Raw genomic sequence first — 17,696 nt, forward strand, 5'->3', positions numbered from 1 at the left:
CTCTTCCTTATAGAGGTGAGCTGATTCTCTAACCTCTGAACAATCCAAATTCTTGCCTTTTCTTCCCTTCTATTTCTGAATTATTCTGCTGCTGCTTTCATTATTTCTACAAGCCTACTGAGAATATTCAGAACGTGAACTTGTGTTATATACACGTATAAGCTCTATTACTCTGAAGTACTACTACAGGTATCAACTAATAAACCCCCAAATACCTACAGAAAAAACCTAACTCTTCCAAACCAAAAACACCAAAGGAATCCTAGACAGAGCTGCCCCTGCAAAACAGATACAGATGAATGCAGAACCAGCCATTACACAAAGCAGAAGCCTGCAACTTCTTAACTTCCTCTTATTCTCCAGTGAACTAAGTGACTAGGAACTGGCCGTAAGCCTATTCCTGCTAAATGTTTTCAGTGACAACTAACATTTGTTGAGCACTTAATGTCAGTTTCACTAAAAACTTTACCTGAATGATCTCACTTTATGGTTACCAAAACTCAATGAAGTTGCTATTCCTACAGCTAAGTAAAACAACTTAGCTTAGGGGCCCCTGGGTGGCTCAGTCGGTTGCACATCGGGCTTTGGCTCTGGTCACGATCTCACAGTTCTTGAGTTCAAGCCCCGCGTCGGGCTCTGTGCTGACAGCTCTGAGCCTGGAGCCTGCTTCAGATTCTGTGCCCCCCTCTCTCTGCCCCACCCCTGCTTGTGCTCTGTTTCTTTCAAAAATGAATAAACATCAAAAAAATTTTTTTTTTAACAACTCAGGTTTAAAAACATGCTGAATAAGCACAGTTAATCAAGAGTCTGTACCAGAATCCTGGTAGGAGTGATTCTGATGCTCTGTACCTTTTCTAAGCTGCCTGTGACCAATTCAATTTGAATATTTTAAGCCTTTTATTACTGACTCTGGATCAAAGACCTCCCTCTGGCTAAGTGGCAGGTGCTAGTCAGCAGGGGAAAACCTGGGAAATCACCACAGTGGGCTTCATTCCAGGAGTCAGTCAATGCACTGGAGGCCTAGCCTCCCCAGAGAACCCCACCCATGCCCTCCTCATGAATCCCTTTTCTAGTAATAATACAAAGCCCTGTTCCATGCTTACCGTGATATTCTTGATGATCTGCTGCACCAAGATGGCATTGGTTAACATATGAGTCCTGAGGGGTGCATGCTGAAGCAGCAGGCGAAGCAGCTGGCCCACAACAGGCAGCTCCTCAGGTCCAGCTCTGTTCACCCGCAGGCTCTGCAGCATCAACCTGAGGACTCGAGGCAGGAGAGCCAGGATGGAGACACAGACCCCCCACAGCTTGTCCCTACAGTAACAGACAAAAATGAGCCAGTGAGCCAACACACACAGAAGTACCCTTTCTGTATTTTCCAAAACTGAAAATGTCCTTTTAAGAAATGTGGTGTTTTCTGATAAAACCCCACAAATCAAAACTAACAACTGGGTTTCGTCACAGCTGAATAAGCAAATCCAATGAAGAATCAGCTGTTCTCCCCTACTCGGTAAGTTCCAGGAAGCCTAGCAATCAACACTTTCCTGGGCTTACCAGGACATTCTTAAAGCTCTGGTGATCATATATAACACAGAATTAGCCAAAGAGCACAATAATCTACATATGCATACTGTTTTCTACCACTGAACATTATTCAACTATCATACCATCAAAAATCCCACTGGTAAAATCAGAATATCCCACTGGTAGAAAGAAAAAAAACTTGGGATGCCTGGCTCAGTCAGTAGGGCATGCGACTCTTGATCTTGGGGTCATGAATTCAAGCCCCACTTTGAAAGTAGTTTATTTAAAAACAAAAACAAACTTCATGAAATTTTAATGCTGTGCCCTGGATTCTGAGCCTCTTCAATGTTTTAAACAGGGCAGATATGCAGAGAAAGATGTATTCACAAGGAACCAAAATGGATTTCAGAAAAGAAGCCAGTCAGTGGACTACCATGTTACTAGATTATGAAAGGCCAGAAACGGTAAATCCTAATTTTAGTAAGCACCATTCCCTTGGTTTCACTATAGGGCAGAACAAAAACGTTTTATGATGAAGGTAAATGGACTTGTAGCCAACCACATTAAATGGAGCAATACCCTTTGGACAAAGAATCCACTGACTGCTAAAGGCTCTGACCTTAGTCTGTTATAGTTTTCGTATTAGGAGTGGTCCCCAGATCGTTCAAAGAGAATCTGACTACCTCTAGATGTGGAAGCAGCAACCCTTTCACAATCTGATCAACCTCCCCAACTCCATCATGCAGCATCTCCATCAAAGGTGGATACTGACTCCATTCTAAGCCAACCAGATCCTCTTTTTGGAGACTTTATTTGGAGTATTGACTCATGCACAGCCAGGCTAGGATAGCCACGTACAAGGAGAAAAAAGCCAGTCTGCAGACATAGCTAATAATGAGGCAAAGGCACAGAGATAAAGACTACACAATCCAGAAGAAAAAGTAGAGAAAACCACTTTGGTTCCTGATGGGTTTCAATTCCTGCCTCCAAAATTCCTAGCCCTTGGGTTTTATTTTATGAGTTACTCCTGTAATGACCCAATATATTCATTGTCTACTTTAACTTGAGTGGACTGCTGATCAAAACTGTGCTAAAAAGGCTCATGGATTCTACATAATACTAAATATAAGTACAGTGAATGGATCAATAAAGTTTAGTATTCCACCTTCACACAACACAATTAAGAAAACTGTCAAGCCAAAGAGAAATACAAGAGACCTGGGTACCACAAGCAACAGAAGAAATACCGTACGAACAGCCATTCCTAGGTTTTCCTAAGAGTGTATATATATGTGTATGTGTGTATATATTTATATATATAATTATATATATTATATAAATATTAATATTGGTTATAATATAATTACATAATTGTTAATTATCAATTATATTATTATATATAATTATATATATTACATATGAATATTTATATTTATGTGTATATGTGTGTATATATATAAATATATATTTATATATGTGTATATATATACCTATTTATATGTGTATATATGTGTGTGTATATGTGTGTGTGTGTGTGTGTGTGTGTGTGTGTGTGTATAAAAGATCTTTGACAGCAAAACTGGTAAGTTGGGATACATTCACATGACAAAATACTGTAGAGCACCTGTACTGGAGCCAGTTGTGCTCAGAGCCCATATTTGTAAATAGTTTTATTGAAACACAGTCACATGCATTCATTTACATGTAATCTGTTGCTGCTTTTGTGTTACCAGGGCAGTGTTGAACAGCTCTGACAAGAGACTTACTGGCACGAAAAACCTAAAATATTTTATTATCTGACTCTTTACAGAAAAGTTTGCTTAGCCCTGGTATGGAGAAACAAAAATGAAATCAGTTTTTCAATCAACATGAATGACAACAATGGTTACAATCAAATCACAAAAACATACAGTAGGATATTCTTAAAATATGCCAAACAAAAATTATATTGTTTACAGATACACACAAAATTTTTAGTTAGAAGGCAACTTAACAAGAAAACTACAGGGGCACCTGGGTGGCTTAGTCAGTTAAGCATCTGACTTCAGCTCAGGTCATGGTATCACAGTTGGTTACGTTCCACCCACATCGGGCTCTGGGTTGACAGTTCAGAACCTGGAGCCTACTTCAGATTGTCTCCCTCTCTCTCTGCCTTTCCCCCACTCACACTCTGTCTCTGTCTCTCTCTCTCCTCTCTCTCTCTCTCAAAAATAAACAAACATTAAGAAAAAAAACAAAAACAAAAAACCTATAGACTCAAAATGGCATCACTCAGGTGAAGGCCCTAAGTCAGTAAACCAAGATTTAATACCTAACCTAACTGCAGTTTCAACCCCCCAAAAAACTTTAACCAGTCAACATGGGAACTTCTTGATCAGCACTAGGAAAAACGTACTGACAGATCCTTACGATTCCGGAGAGTCTCCCTGCCTCAACAATGGATTCTTTACTAATAATTTCCTTCTTTCAACTCCCTGTCTACCTTTAAAAAACTTTCCTAGGGGCGCCTGGGTGGCTCAGTCGGTTAAGCGTCCAACTTCGGCTCAGGTCACGATCTCGCAGTTCATGGGTTCGAGCCCCGCATCGGGCTCTGTGCTGACAGCTCAGAGCCTGGAGCCCGTTTCGGATTCTGTGTTTCCTTCTCTCTCTCTGACCCTCCCCCATTCATGCTCTGTCTCTCTCTGTCTCAAAAATAAATAAACGTTAAAAAAAAATTTAAAAAAAAAACAACTTTCCTATTCTGTAGTCCTTTAGAGCTCCCCTCTACTTGCTAAATGGGATGCTGCCCAATTAATTAATCAATTAATAAACCCAATTAGATGTTTAAAATGTACCAGGCTGAATTTTTATTATTTAACACGCAAAAGTGATCTCTGGGGGGTACAGAAGAGAAATCTAACTAGAGATTACACAGAGTGTGTGTTGATGATGTTCTATTTCTGAACGTGGAAGTTGGTTAAATGGATATTCAGTTTAAACTTACTCTTTATATACGTGTTTATTCTTATGATATATAAAAGTTAAAAAAACTAGAAAGACAAATATTAAAATGTTAACAGGCAATAGAATAATTTTTATTTTCTGATCTTTGTTCATCTGTTAGATTTTTTTTAAAAACCTTCTACAAAAAATTTTAACGTTTATTTATTTTTTGAGACACAGACACAGAGCATGAGCAGGGGAGGGGACACAGAGAGAGAGGGAGTCACAGAATCCGAAGCAGGCTCCAGGCTCCGAGCTGTCAGCACAGAGCATGAGGTGGGGCTTGAACTCACAAATCACGAGATCATAACCTGAGCCCAAGGCAGACACTTAACTGACTGAGCCATCCAGGCGCCCCAAAATTTTAACAGGCATTACCAATAAGAACATAAGCATGAGAATACTTTTTTAAACTAAAGTGAAATGTTCCAAACTATGCTAGAAACTTTAGTATGAATAGTATGTAAGAGCTAAAGTACTAATATAAACACCAATATCTTAGAAATTTCCTTAAATCCAAGAATTTAAAGATTTTTACTCTGGCTAGTTTTAATAAAGGCTTGTATTTATTAGTGATTGCATTCTTGTAAAGGTAGATTTTTTTTTCCTTGCTAGACCTACAGCAACATTAATGAAAGCTCCCAAGAAATTTTAAAATGCCATCTAACTTTTCAAATTTGTAGTTTAAAAGAAAAACAAAAACTAAAAATCCTCTTACAATACAAAGGGAATTTATGAAACAATAAAGAGAAATCCAGTTAAGGTTTATACAAATTCTGAAAGACAATTCAGGGTATTTATTAAATCTAATTTTCTTTCACTCTTTCCTCTTTAAAAAATTTTTTGATTTTATTTATTCTTATTTACTTATTTGGTGGGGAAAACTGGAATAGGTAGAAAAAAATTAAAGTTGAAGAATACAAAAACTATTACCTTTTTCTTAGATGTTCTGCTTCTCCCTTCTCTAAAGTGAGCAGAAAATAAAGAAGACTGTAGCAACAAGAAGCCAGAAACGGTAGTAGAGTCTCACTAAGTACACACGTATGATCCAGGAGCTTACAGATAACACCCAAAACACAGCCAGCTGTACTGTCAGGAATTACAGTCAGCCCAACCTAGGAAGAGAAAAATTAGATTAATGACCTCTTCACAACCGTTCTTCTCTCCATGAAAAAAACAAATCCCATTAACTGGAGAGTTAACCTAACATCACTTCTACTGAAAAACAGTGCATACATTATACACACAACCTGCCACAACTTAAGGTCCTGTTTTCCCTTAAGAAATTTAATTACTAGGGGTGCCTGGGTGGCTCAGTCAAGTAGGCATCCAACTCTTGATTTCGGCTCAGGTCATGATCTCACAAACCGTAAGATTGAGCTCTGTGTCACTTATAGCATGGAGCCTGCTTGCATTTCTCTCCTCCACTTCTCTGCCCCTCTCCTGCATGCGCACACGCACTCTCTTTCTCAAAATAAACTTAAAAAAGAAAAGAATTTAATTACTACGTTAAATAACTTTGAAAACATGCCAACTCTAGAAATACTATTAACCTAATCTACTGCCTTCCCTCCATGAGTCTACTAAAATTTAAGATATTACAATTTCTGATGGTCAGAAATATCATTTGAAAGGATTACTTTATGCACCCTCCCCCCACCCCAAATCCTGATACAACCAACCACATTTCCATGATTTTTAGATTCTTCAGACTAGAAAACTCTCATTTCTGGCACCACCTCCGTCCCAGGTAATTAAATGTACAAACCGAAGTTCATTTTACAATTAGCCTACCCCTGCCCTTTAATTTAGCTAGTCATTCAGACATGGCTAAGTAAAACACCCTGGAGTAAGACATTACTATACTTAACACTTGACTGCTTCACTGCCTCAAAACCCCGATAAGGGACATCATGGTTTGTGTATTCATCTGGACTCTACTATCTGTCATTAAGGTGGACTCTAACTTACAACTGTTATGTATGCATGGTTTAAATCTCCTGGAAACTACTGTTAAGTCATCATGAAAAAGTCTGCAGGCTCTGATCAGGCTGTTTGAAAATAGTGCCCAAGACTGGCATGTTAATCTTTTACTAGAATAATGAATGTAGTCAAAGGAGGGCATAAATATCTGGAGTGGAGGTGAAAAGAAAAGTGGTAGAGATCTTTAGAGACACACAGGATAAAGATTAGAAGTTTGACAACAGAGAGAAAAGAGCACTGGAAATTCAAAGCAGTACTCTTCCAACTCAAGGGAAGTAACATTTTAAAGGAGAAAAGGGGGTTGGAATGTACCTATAAAATTACCCAAAAAAGTAACAGTGCCTGAAAGATAAAACTGTGGGAGTTTCCTCTGCACTAAGGATAATTATAATAAGCCAAAAATCTAAACATAAACATTGGAGGAAGCTAAAAAGCAAAATCCCAGGTTTTTGGGAACAAGAGACACCGACTAGCCAGAAGACCAAACAGTCGCAAGGCTTAGCTTGCTGCTTCTAGTGGCCAGGCCTTGAACCTGTTAGGCTATATCCCTCATTTAGAACCCAAATATTCAAGGTGGAAATCAGACCCCAGTCTGGATGCTGGATTCCCAATACACAAACACCAGGTTTGTGTTCATTAAAGCACTATATGTCAGAAGAACCTGAGGTATAATTTTAAAGCCCTTCATTGCAGGGGTGCCTGGGTGGCTCAATTGGTTAAACATCTGACTCAATTTTGGCTCAGGTCATGATCCTGTGGTTTGTAAGATCAAGCCCCTTGTCGGGCTCTGAACTGACAGCACGGGGCTTGCTTGGGATTCTCTCTCTGCCCCTCCCTTGTGCGTGCTCTCTCCCAAATAAACTTTTTTTTTTTTTTTAAAGGCCCTTCATTGCAGATGTAGAAAGTAGGGTCCTGGAAAAGGGGGATTTTCCCAAGGTCAGAATTAATTAGTAACAGCCAAGAAAAACATCAAGACTTCTCAGTCTAGACACTCTCTCCTTGCCTATGGCAAACCCACTTTTAACCAAGGATTCTCTACGCTTTTTTAAGTAGCAACAAAAAAAAATTTTTAAGTATATTTACCAAATGCTTACTGATGGCACTCTGCAGGATGTCAAAACTCTGGCTTCGGGCAGGGATAACCAATAAACTGTGACAAACTGTCTGTCAGAAAAGGAGAAAACCAGTAACCAAATCAGGATCAAATCAGTTCTATAGACTTTTTTTTAACCTACTCACCCTATATACAACAGGACACTTAAAAAAAAAAATGACTTTTTTTTTCCTAATTTAAATTTTAGTTTACAAGAGCAACACTGGTTTCAGGAATAGAATTCAGTGATTCATCACTTACATACAACATCTAACGCTCCCTCTGACAACCCATAGTTTGTTCTCTATCATTAAAGAATCTCCTGCAGTTTGTTTTCTTCTCTCTTTCTTCCCCCTTCCCATATGTTCATCTGTTTTGTTTCTTAAATTCCACACATGAATGAAATCATATGGTATTGGTCTTTCTCTGATTATTTCGCTCAGCATAATACATTCTAGCTCCATCCACATCGTTGCAAATGGAAAGATTCCATTCTTTTTAATGGCTGAGTAATATTCCATTGTTTATCTATATCACCTCTTCCCTATCTTCTTTATCTGTTCACCAGTCAATGGACATTTTTGGGCTCTCTCCATAGTATGGCTATTGATAATGCTGCTATAAACATTGGGGTGCATGTAACCCTTCAAATTTGTATTTCTGTATCCTTTAGATAAATACCTAATAGTGCAATTACTGGATCATAACATAGTTCTAATTTTAGTTTCTTGAAAATAATGACTTTGAAGATGCAAGTATCAAAGGTCACTCAATCACATCTCATATATGGGCTAATTTTCCAAACAACTCATTATTTAAACATTTACTAAGCACTGAACTAGTCCTATTAGGTACCAGGTACAGGAATGAAAGACTGAGAAACTCTTCTCACAGCCCTAAAAGAGTAGCTTCAATCTACCAAAGTAAAGACTATTTCTATTAATAAGTGCTACAACAGAAAAATCTGAATGATGTGAACAAAGGACTGAAAAGCCTTTTTTCCATTTGGTGAGAAAACATACAATAGAAAAACACTTATGATCCAGAAAATACTAATAGCCTGTTCAAATTAATAGAACACTGCCTCCTATTCCCCAAAAGTAAAAGGAAGAGAACAGTCCACAGGAAAAGAAGAAAAATATAAGGGAAGTGAGAGTCAAATCCTTAGTATTTTTAATTTTCTAAGTTCTCAAGGAAACACAAGGAGGGAAGCCAACATCAAGTCCTTCAGAGACTTCATTACACCATTCCAGAAGCTGAGGGGAGTGCCAAAAGTGAAATATGTGAAAAGAATCACATTGGAAAGACAAAGAAAAGACTGGTGGAAAAGAAGAATATCAATCTAGAAAGAGGACAGTCCAGCTAAATTTAAGGGAATGGTCAGTCAACTCTGAAAAAAATCAACAGCTCTATGCATTATTTCCCTGGAAAACCTCTTGTAAATTAATACCACCCAGAGTTTACACATGGCAATTTTTCTTCTCTTCTATGCTTATAAGTAACAATGTAAACAACGTATTTCTAATACCGTCTTCCTACTCAAAAACAAGCAGTGAATATTTTCATTAATAAAAGGTAAATTGCAATTGAGAAGGCCCATTCAGGGTGCCTGGGTGGCTCGAGCATCTGACTCTTGGTTTCGGCTCAAGTCATAAGCTCATGGTTCCTGAGTTCGAGCCCCACGTCAGGCCCCACACTGACAGAGCAAATCCTGCTTTCGATTCTCTCTCCCCTGCTGACTGTCCTCTGCTTGTTTGCAAGCAAGCTCTCTCTCTGGCCTGCCCACCCTGCTCATGGATGCATGAACGAGCACTAACTAAAACAATAACAACAACAACAACAACAACAAAATAAGGGCTCATTCCCAATAAATAACCATTTAATCCCTTCCCTTCCACCACCCCTTCCCTTCCTGAACAATTCAGTTCTAAAGCCACTGGGTGGGGCTGAGTTAGGTAGACAGCACTGGAATGGGTAGGAGGGCTGCAGTGGCCCAGAGAAGGCCATTCATGAATAAATAGAAGTAGACTGTCCCCACAGAGTTGGGAGTTCAAATGGAGTGAAGATGCCAGCATGGAGGAAAAAAAACAAAAACAAAAAAAAGAAGATACCTGCATGGGAGAGGGACAGCACCAAAAGATCAACTATGGACAAAGAAATTGATCAAGTAAATTAAGTATAACGGAAACCAGGGTTCTTAACCTTCAGAAAAGGCAGGTACAAGAGGAAAAGAAGACAACTAGAATGAACCCTGTAGTGTTAAATTCCTGATTTCTGTCCACCGACAGTCTGGGAGCACCAGGGTCCAAAAGCAGTGACCACACCCAGAGTCCTGAAGTTGGTTTCAAGATACCATTCTCCACTTAAAGGAAAATTGGCCTCTTCGAAAAATACCTGATTGCAGGGCTGGGACAGTGAAAATCACGTATGAATCTAGAACAATCTGTGGTACAAGGAAGTAAAGACGTACTCAGAAAAAAATGAGTACATGTCAGAAGAACAAAGAAACCACTATATTCTATAGTGACCCACTGAATAAAATAGGAAACCATATTAACACAAACTAATAAATAGACTAATAAAAATGACTGGGACATTAACACTGTTTCAAAGTATCTCCTCATAAATCATTACTAATTACAAAGGGGAAAAAGTAAACAGTGGAAAAGTAGACAGACAGCACTTAATCAAGTAATCAAAGTGAGTATCTAATGGGACAAATCAAAACCATGCACCACCTGACAGGATGCAGTCAGAAAACCACAGCATCACTTGTGTCATATTCCTACCAAATTCATATAGCCTGAATCTAACCATAGGGGAACATAAATCCAAATGGGAGGAAAATTTTACACAATAACTGTCCCAATGTACTTCAAAGTGTCGAGGTCAATGAAAGACAAAGAAAGAGTGAGGAACTTTACCAAATTGAAGGAAACAAAACAGATATTACAAGTAAATACAATGAACAATTTGGGGTGTATAGAACATTACTGAGAGGTACTGGGTGGCTTAGTCAAGTTGAAGGTCTGACTCTTGATTTCAGCTCAGGTCATGATTCCAGGGTCGTGGAATCAAGCCCTGCGTCAGCTGCTTAGGATTCTCTCTCTGCCCCTCTCCCCTGCTCTAAAATTAAAAATCAATTAATTTAAAAAAGAACACTGTTGAGGGGGCACCTGGCTGGTTCAGTTGGCAGTGCATGCTATTTTGTTTTTTAATTTTATTTATTTTTGAGAGAGAGAGAGAGAGAGAGAGAGAGAGAGAAAACAAACAAGCAGGGGAGGGACAGAGAGAGGGAGACACAAAATCCCAAGCAGGCTCCAGGCTCTGAACTGTCAGCACACAGCCCGATGCAGGGCTCAAACCCATGAACTGTGAGAGCATGACCTGAGCCACATGAGTCAGACACTCAACTGACTGAACCACGCAGGCGCCCCAGTGCATACTACTCTTGCTATCAGTGTCATGAGTAAGTTAGGGGGGCCTGAGTGGCTCAGTCACTTAAGCATCCGACTCTTGATTTTGGCTCAGGTCATGATCTCACGGTTCATGGACTTGAGCCCTGCATTAGGCTCTGTGCTGACAGTGTGAGGCCTGTTTGGGATTCTCTGTCTCCCTCTTCTCTGTCCCTCCCCTGCTTGCTCTCGCTCTCTCAAAAATAAACAAACATTAAAAATAACAAAAAAACAGTAAGTCATTTTGTGGATATCAACAAATTGATCTTGAAGTTTATTTAAACAGGAAAAAGACCCAAAATAGCCAACACAATATTAAAGGAAAAGAATAAAGTTAAAGGACTGATATTACACAGCTTCATAAATTACAGTAAAGCTATACTAATCAAGACACTGCAATATTGGTTAAAGAATAGACAAATAGATGAATGGAACAAAACAGAGAGCCCAGCAAGACAGACCCACATAGTCAAGTGATCTTTGACAATGGAGTCTTTTCAACAAATGGTGCTTTAACAATCCATCTACAAATAAATGAATCTAGACTCTTCACAAAAATTAACTCAGAGTGGATAACAGACCTAAATGTAAAATACAAAATGCAAAACTGTAATGACTTAGAAGAAAAACCTAAACGACCTACATATGGTGATGACATTATAGATACAATACTGAAGGCACAATTCAGGAAAGAAACAAAGAAGCTGGACTTCATTAAAATTAAAAAATTTTTGGGGCGCCTGGGTGGCGCAGTCGGTTAAGCGTCCGACTTCAGCCAGGTCACGATCTCGCGGTCCGTGAGTTCGAGCCCCGCGTCGGGCTCTGGGCTGATGGCTCAGAGCCTGGAGCCTGTTTCCGATTCTGTGTCTCCCTCTCTCTCTGCCCCTCCCCCGTTCATGCTCTGTCTCTCTCTGTCCCAAAAATAAATAAAAACATTGAAAGAAAAAAAAATTTTTTTTTTAAAAAAATTAAAAAATTTTTCTCTGCAAAAGATGTCAAAAATATGAAAAGACAAGCCATAGACTGGGAGAAAATCTTTGCAAAAATATATCTGATAAAGGATTGTTAACCAAAATATTCAAAGAGCACTTAAAACTCGAAAAGAAAACAACCCAATTAACAAATAGGCCAAAGACCGTAATAGATACCTCACCAAAGAAGACATGGCAAATAAACATATGAAAACATGCTCCACATCACAGGTTATCAAGGAAATCAAAATTAAATAATGAGATGCTACATACCTATTACAATAGCCTGAATTCAAAACACTGACACCAAATGCTGGCAAGGATCTGGAGCAACAGAAACTCATCCACTGCTGATAAGATTGCAAAATGGTATAACCACTTTGGAAGACAATTTCTTACAAATTAAACACACTCTGACCATATAATCCAGCAATGGCTCTCCCTGGTATTCACCCAAAGCAGTTAAAAACATGTCCACACAAAAACTACACACAGATGTTTATATACCTATATACACAGTTTTATGCATAATTATCAAAATTTGGAAGCAACAAAGATGTCCTTCAGCAGGTGAACAGATAAACTGGTACATCCAATGTAATATTATTCAGCAATAAAAAGAAATGAGCTATGAAGCCACGAAAAAACAAGGAGGAATCTTAAATGAGTATTATGAAGTGAAAGAAGCCAATCTAAAAAAGGCAATATACTGCATACTCCCAAATGTATGACATTTTGGAAAAGGTAAAACTACAGACAGTGAAAACAAACACACACCTGTGGTTGTCAGGGGTTGGGGGACATGGAGAATGAACAGTCAGAGCACAGAGGATATCAGGGTAGTAAAGACACTCGTATGAGATCATAATGATGGATATGTGGCATTATACATTTGTCCAGATCCATAAAATGTGTAACACCAAGAGTAAACCATAATGTATATTGTGGACTTTGGGTAATTATATCAATATAGAATCATTAATTATAACAAATATACCACTCTGGTGGGGGATGTTGATAAGGGAGAAGGTTATGCAAATGTGGGGGAAGGGATTATACAGGGAGACACCTTTTCCTTCCCTTCAATTTTTCGGTCAAATTAGAACTGCTCTAAAAGAAATCTTAATTTTAAAAAAATCTTTAAGATTTAAATAGCACATTAGATAATGCAGGAAAGATCAGTGAACTTGAAGATACAGCATACTTTCTCAAGAGATGGCAAAAAAAGGTTAAAGAGTCTCAAAGGTCTACAGGACAATGTCAAGTGGTCTAACATACAAGTAAATTAAGTCCCAAAGAAGGGAACCAAAACATCTTTTGAAGGAATGAATGACATTTTTTTCCCCAAAACAATAAACTATAAACCTAGTAAAACATTCAGCAAATATCAAAGTTTAAAAAAAAAAAAAAATTAAGAAAGTAACACCAAGACATTAATTAATACAATCAAACTGCTGAAGAAAGTGATAAAAAAGATTATCTTGACAACATGTAGGAAGAAAAAAGCATATAGAGGAAAAAAAAAACATTACATACAGAAAAACATAAGAATGACCTCACATATCATTACACATTATATTATGGTATAAAGTAGTATAGTTTGAAGGTAGGCTGTATTAAGTTAAAGAACAAACACCTAAAAACAAAACAAAGAGGCATAGCTAATATGCCAAAGTAGAGGTAAAATGGAATGCTAAAAATACTCAAACTACAAAAGCAATGAATCATGGTATCTTACTGCAATGGAATACTATACAGCAACGAAAACAATGAATTACTGCTTACACATTAACATAGATACCTTTAAGAATATACTGAATAAAAAGAAAATTACTAAAAAATGTTTCACTTGTAAACACGTAAAACTCAACAATATAGTTTGGAGTTACATGCTAATTACGATAAAACTGTAAAGAAACAAAAATATGATAAAATTAAAGACAGTGTTACTCTGAAGGGAAAGGGACACAGGGGTTTCAAAAACAAAAATGTTGGGGCGCCTGGGTGGCGCAGTCGGTTAAGCGTCCAACTTCAGCCAGGTCACGATCTCGCGGTCCGTGAGTTCGAGCCCCGCGTCGGGCTCTGGGCTGATGGCTCGGAGCCTGGAGCCTGTTTCCGATTCTGTGTCTCCCTCTCTCTCTGCCCCTCCCCCGTTCATGCTCTGTCTCTCTCTGTCCCAAAAATAAATAAACGTTGGGGCGCCTGGGTGGCGCAGTCGGTTGGGCGTCCGACTTCAGCCAGGTCACGATCTCGCGGTCCGTGAGTTCGAGCCCCGCGTCAGGCTCTGGGCTGATGGCTCGGAGCCTGGAGCCTGTTTCCGATTCTGTGTCTCCCTCTCTCTCTGCCCCTCCCCCGTTCATGCTCTGTCTCTCTCTGTCCCAAAAATAAATAAACGTTGAAAAAAAAAAAATAAAATAAATAAATAAACGTTGAAAAAAAAATTTTTTTAATAAAAAAAAAAGTTATTTCTTAAGCTGAATTTATATATTATAATTATTATTATTCTGAGCTTATCCATGTTAAAAAACATTCTTTTACAACTAATCAATATTTTGTAAATGACAATTAACATTAACCTTAAAACCTTTCATTGACTCTGGAGTAGAAATCTCCATTTCTAAAAGGTATCTCTGCACAGAGATTCCTGTTCTCTTTTTGCTCGTTCCCTGTTAACTACAATTTCCATCATTAACAGGAAGGTCATACAACTCTTCCTTTAGTGCTCAGAAATAATAACAAAGATACAAGTGAAAATGACAAGGTCTAGGTTAGCGTATAAAGGATATTACTTGTGTAAAAAAAAAAAAAAAATGACAATATATTTAGTCATTTGTGAAGACAGAAGATATCTGAAAGAACACGTTTACTTAGAAACCGGGGAGGAAAAATGGGTAGTTGAGAGGGAGTGGAAGAAGACTTTTTTAATATTATCCTCTGTTCTGAATTGTATTTTGTGAATACCTACTCAAAAAAACAAAAACAAAAACAAAAAGTCTGATTTGAAAAAGAATCACTTTGGCTTAAACAGATGAAACTACAAAACAACTGAGCAATCCCAGTCCTAATAACTTGTTCAAATGAAATAATTAGAAAAATAAATGTTTACATTAAGGATGTCAAAACTATGTGTATGTCAAATATTTTCACATGAAAAGGCCAACTTAAATAATAAAATTTATCCAAAAGAAAACTGGAATCTTCACTTAAGTTCACAAACTAAAAATGAGACTTTCAGATTTTTCCTAATTATGACTTAACATTTCAAAGACAGCAACCTTGAAGTTTAATACACGTCCTTGAGAAATGTTCACTTCAGAAATACAGCTGATAACATTTTCATGACAATTTTATTTTGGCTTTACACAGATGATGTGCTTATGAAAAATTTAAATAATCAGATAAAGGCTATATGACTTGTCCAAGTTACCAAACTAGACACTGGTAAATCTATGCCTGGAATCTGGAGCCCAATAATCCCATACAGTGTTTTCTCCAATACATCATGATGGTTTACATACATTAATTACAGTCTGTCCTTTAAAACTACTCTCACTACTGTTGGCAAGCCCAATCCCTCCAATCTAATATTCAAGGCCTTAACCTCAAGAGATCTATCTTAGCTCTCTTCATTTACTATGAAGTAAGATAAAATTTCAGATGTTAAACCAATTCATTATTTCTTTTCACTTTTTTAAAGTCCAGTATTGTTGGAGAACATACATATAAACATAGTACCAGGCATTAGGGCAATAAAGTGAAGATAAATTCACTGGCATACCTAAGAATTGTGATCAGAGTCAAACAATGCAAAGTGAAAAGTGTATTATAAATCTATAAAAGGTACTGTCCTAACAGATGGGAAAATATTAAGCATATTGAGAACAGAATAAAAGAAGTAATAGATCAGCTGAGTAAAATCAATTGTTATAGCAACAAAATAGAAAAGTAGGATGTAACTTGAATCTAGAGACTACCCTGTTGAGAATAATGACAAAGAGGTTAAAAAAAAAAAAAAAAAAAAGCTTTTGGACTAGCTATTATAAGCTTTAAGGAAAGACTGTATTAGTCAGTGTTCTCACCAAGGGCCTTCCAAATCATTAAAAGAAACTAGCCAGCAGAGAACATAACCTGAGAATTTGCAAAAAAGGTTCAAACCAAAATTACTTGGGATGATATTAGTACATTCTTACTGCATAAGCATTTTTCATGTAGGAAATAAAAAAATGAAAAAATAATAGAAATTATTATAGAAATGTTTTAGAGAATCAAAACCTTATATCAATGTTTATGTTTTTGCATATTTAGCTTACATATCTGTAACATGTAACACAATTTATTCCGTTACAGTAAAAGATCAGCCTAATAATTCCAATTTAAAACTTATGATTTTAATTTGATTTTTACTATAAGCAGTACCAAAGCCTAAGTTATTAAGATTTATTATATTTATAGGGGCGCCTGGGTGGCTCAGTCAGTTGAGCATCCAACTCTTGACTTTGGCACAGGTCTCAATCTCATGGTTCAGGAGTTCAAGCTCCATGGCAGGCTCTGTGCCATCAGTGCACAGCCTGCTTGGAATTCTCTGTCTCCTTCTCCCTCTGCCCTGCCCCTACTCATTCTTTCTCAAAATAAATAAATAAAGTATTAAAATAACTTTTTTAAGGTTTATCATATTCTATAAAGCTTAATTTAGTCTATATTTAATATTTTAACATTTGTGAAGGTTTATCAGAAAACTGAATTACTTAATGGGGCACCGGAGTGGCTCAGTTGGTTAAGCATCTAACTCTTGATTTCGCTCAGGTAACGATCTCACAGCGCACAGGTCGAGCCCCACACTGGGCTCTGTGCCAATGATGCGGAACCTCTTGGGATTCTCTCTTTCCCTCTCTCTCTGCCCCTCACCCGCTCGTGCTCATGCTCTCTTTCTCTCAAAATAAACAAACTTTAAACAAAGGTTAAATGGTTTAAAATTTTAACTAAGTTTATAAAAGGATAATCAAAGTCCCATTTTAAAAGACTGCTTAAAGTTATTGTATTTATCTTAAAAATAAGATTTGTAGATTGAACTTTAAAACTTAGTGAAAAACAGGGCTTTAAATTATCTTTAATATACTATGTACTAATTCTCAAAACCAAAAGAATTGCAGAATAATCTTTTTTAAAAAACGTCACCTTCAAAGATACCAAATCCAAGTAGTTTTACGCATCCTTCAAGACTTAAGTCAAATTTTCCCTTTTCATAGAAGCATCTATCCTATCCATTCTATACTAGATAAAAGAAAATAAATTTATCTCCACCATTCAGACTGCTAATTTATTCTGTTCTAGTAGTGCAACCAGTAATGAAAAACACTCCTCTTTTAGAAACATGTATCTCCTATCCAAGATAAGTGCTCTCAAAATGTGGATCATTTCTTATACTACTCTTTATCTCTGAAAGGATTTCCTACAAGGCAATCCTAACATATAGTAACTATTGGTAGTTGATGAACAGAATTTTAATAATCATAAGTTTCTTTTTAAATGCACTATTACCTCTGTAACATCCCAATGATGTAAAAACTGATCCAAGTCAGTAAGGTAAAGAAGCACAGGGGAAAGCTGTGTCTGGATGACGTGAGGAACTCCTCGAAGGCTCTGAAGCCAAGTCAACTCCTCTTTTGAAAACCCTAATTTAGGTACAAA

General features: G+C 37.4%; 1 protein-coding gene across 1 annotated transcript in view; it reads right to left on the bottom strand.

Moving 5' to 3' along the window:
• TEX10 (testis expressed 10) overlaps window positions 1-17,696 on the bottom strand; it is a 62,552-nt gene that overhangs the window by 594 nt on the left and 44,262 nt on the right. Inside the window, exons 11-14 of the mRNA XM_030293599.2 lie at window positions 17,547-17,680; window positions 7,573-7,653; window positions 5,440-5,621; window positions 1,104-1,314 (exon numbers count right to left, since the gene is read on the bottom strand). Of these exons, the coding sequence (XP_030149459.1) occupies window positions 1,104-1,314; window positions 5,440-5,621; window positions 7,573-7,653; window positions 17,547-17,680 (608 nt within the window). The remainder of the gene's footprint in view (window positions 1-1,103; window positions 1,315-5,439; window positions 5,622-7,572; window positions 7,654-17,546; window positions 17,681-17,696) is intronic.

Source organism: Lynx canadensis, chromosome D4 (assembly GCF_007474595.2).
Source record: "Lynx canadensis isolate LIC74 chromosome D4, mLynCan4.pri.v2, whole genome shotgun sequence".
Taxonomy (NCBI): domain Eukaryota; kingdom Metazoa; phylum Chordata; class Mammalia; order Carnivora; family Felidae; genus Lynx; species Lynx canadensis.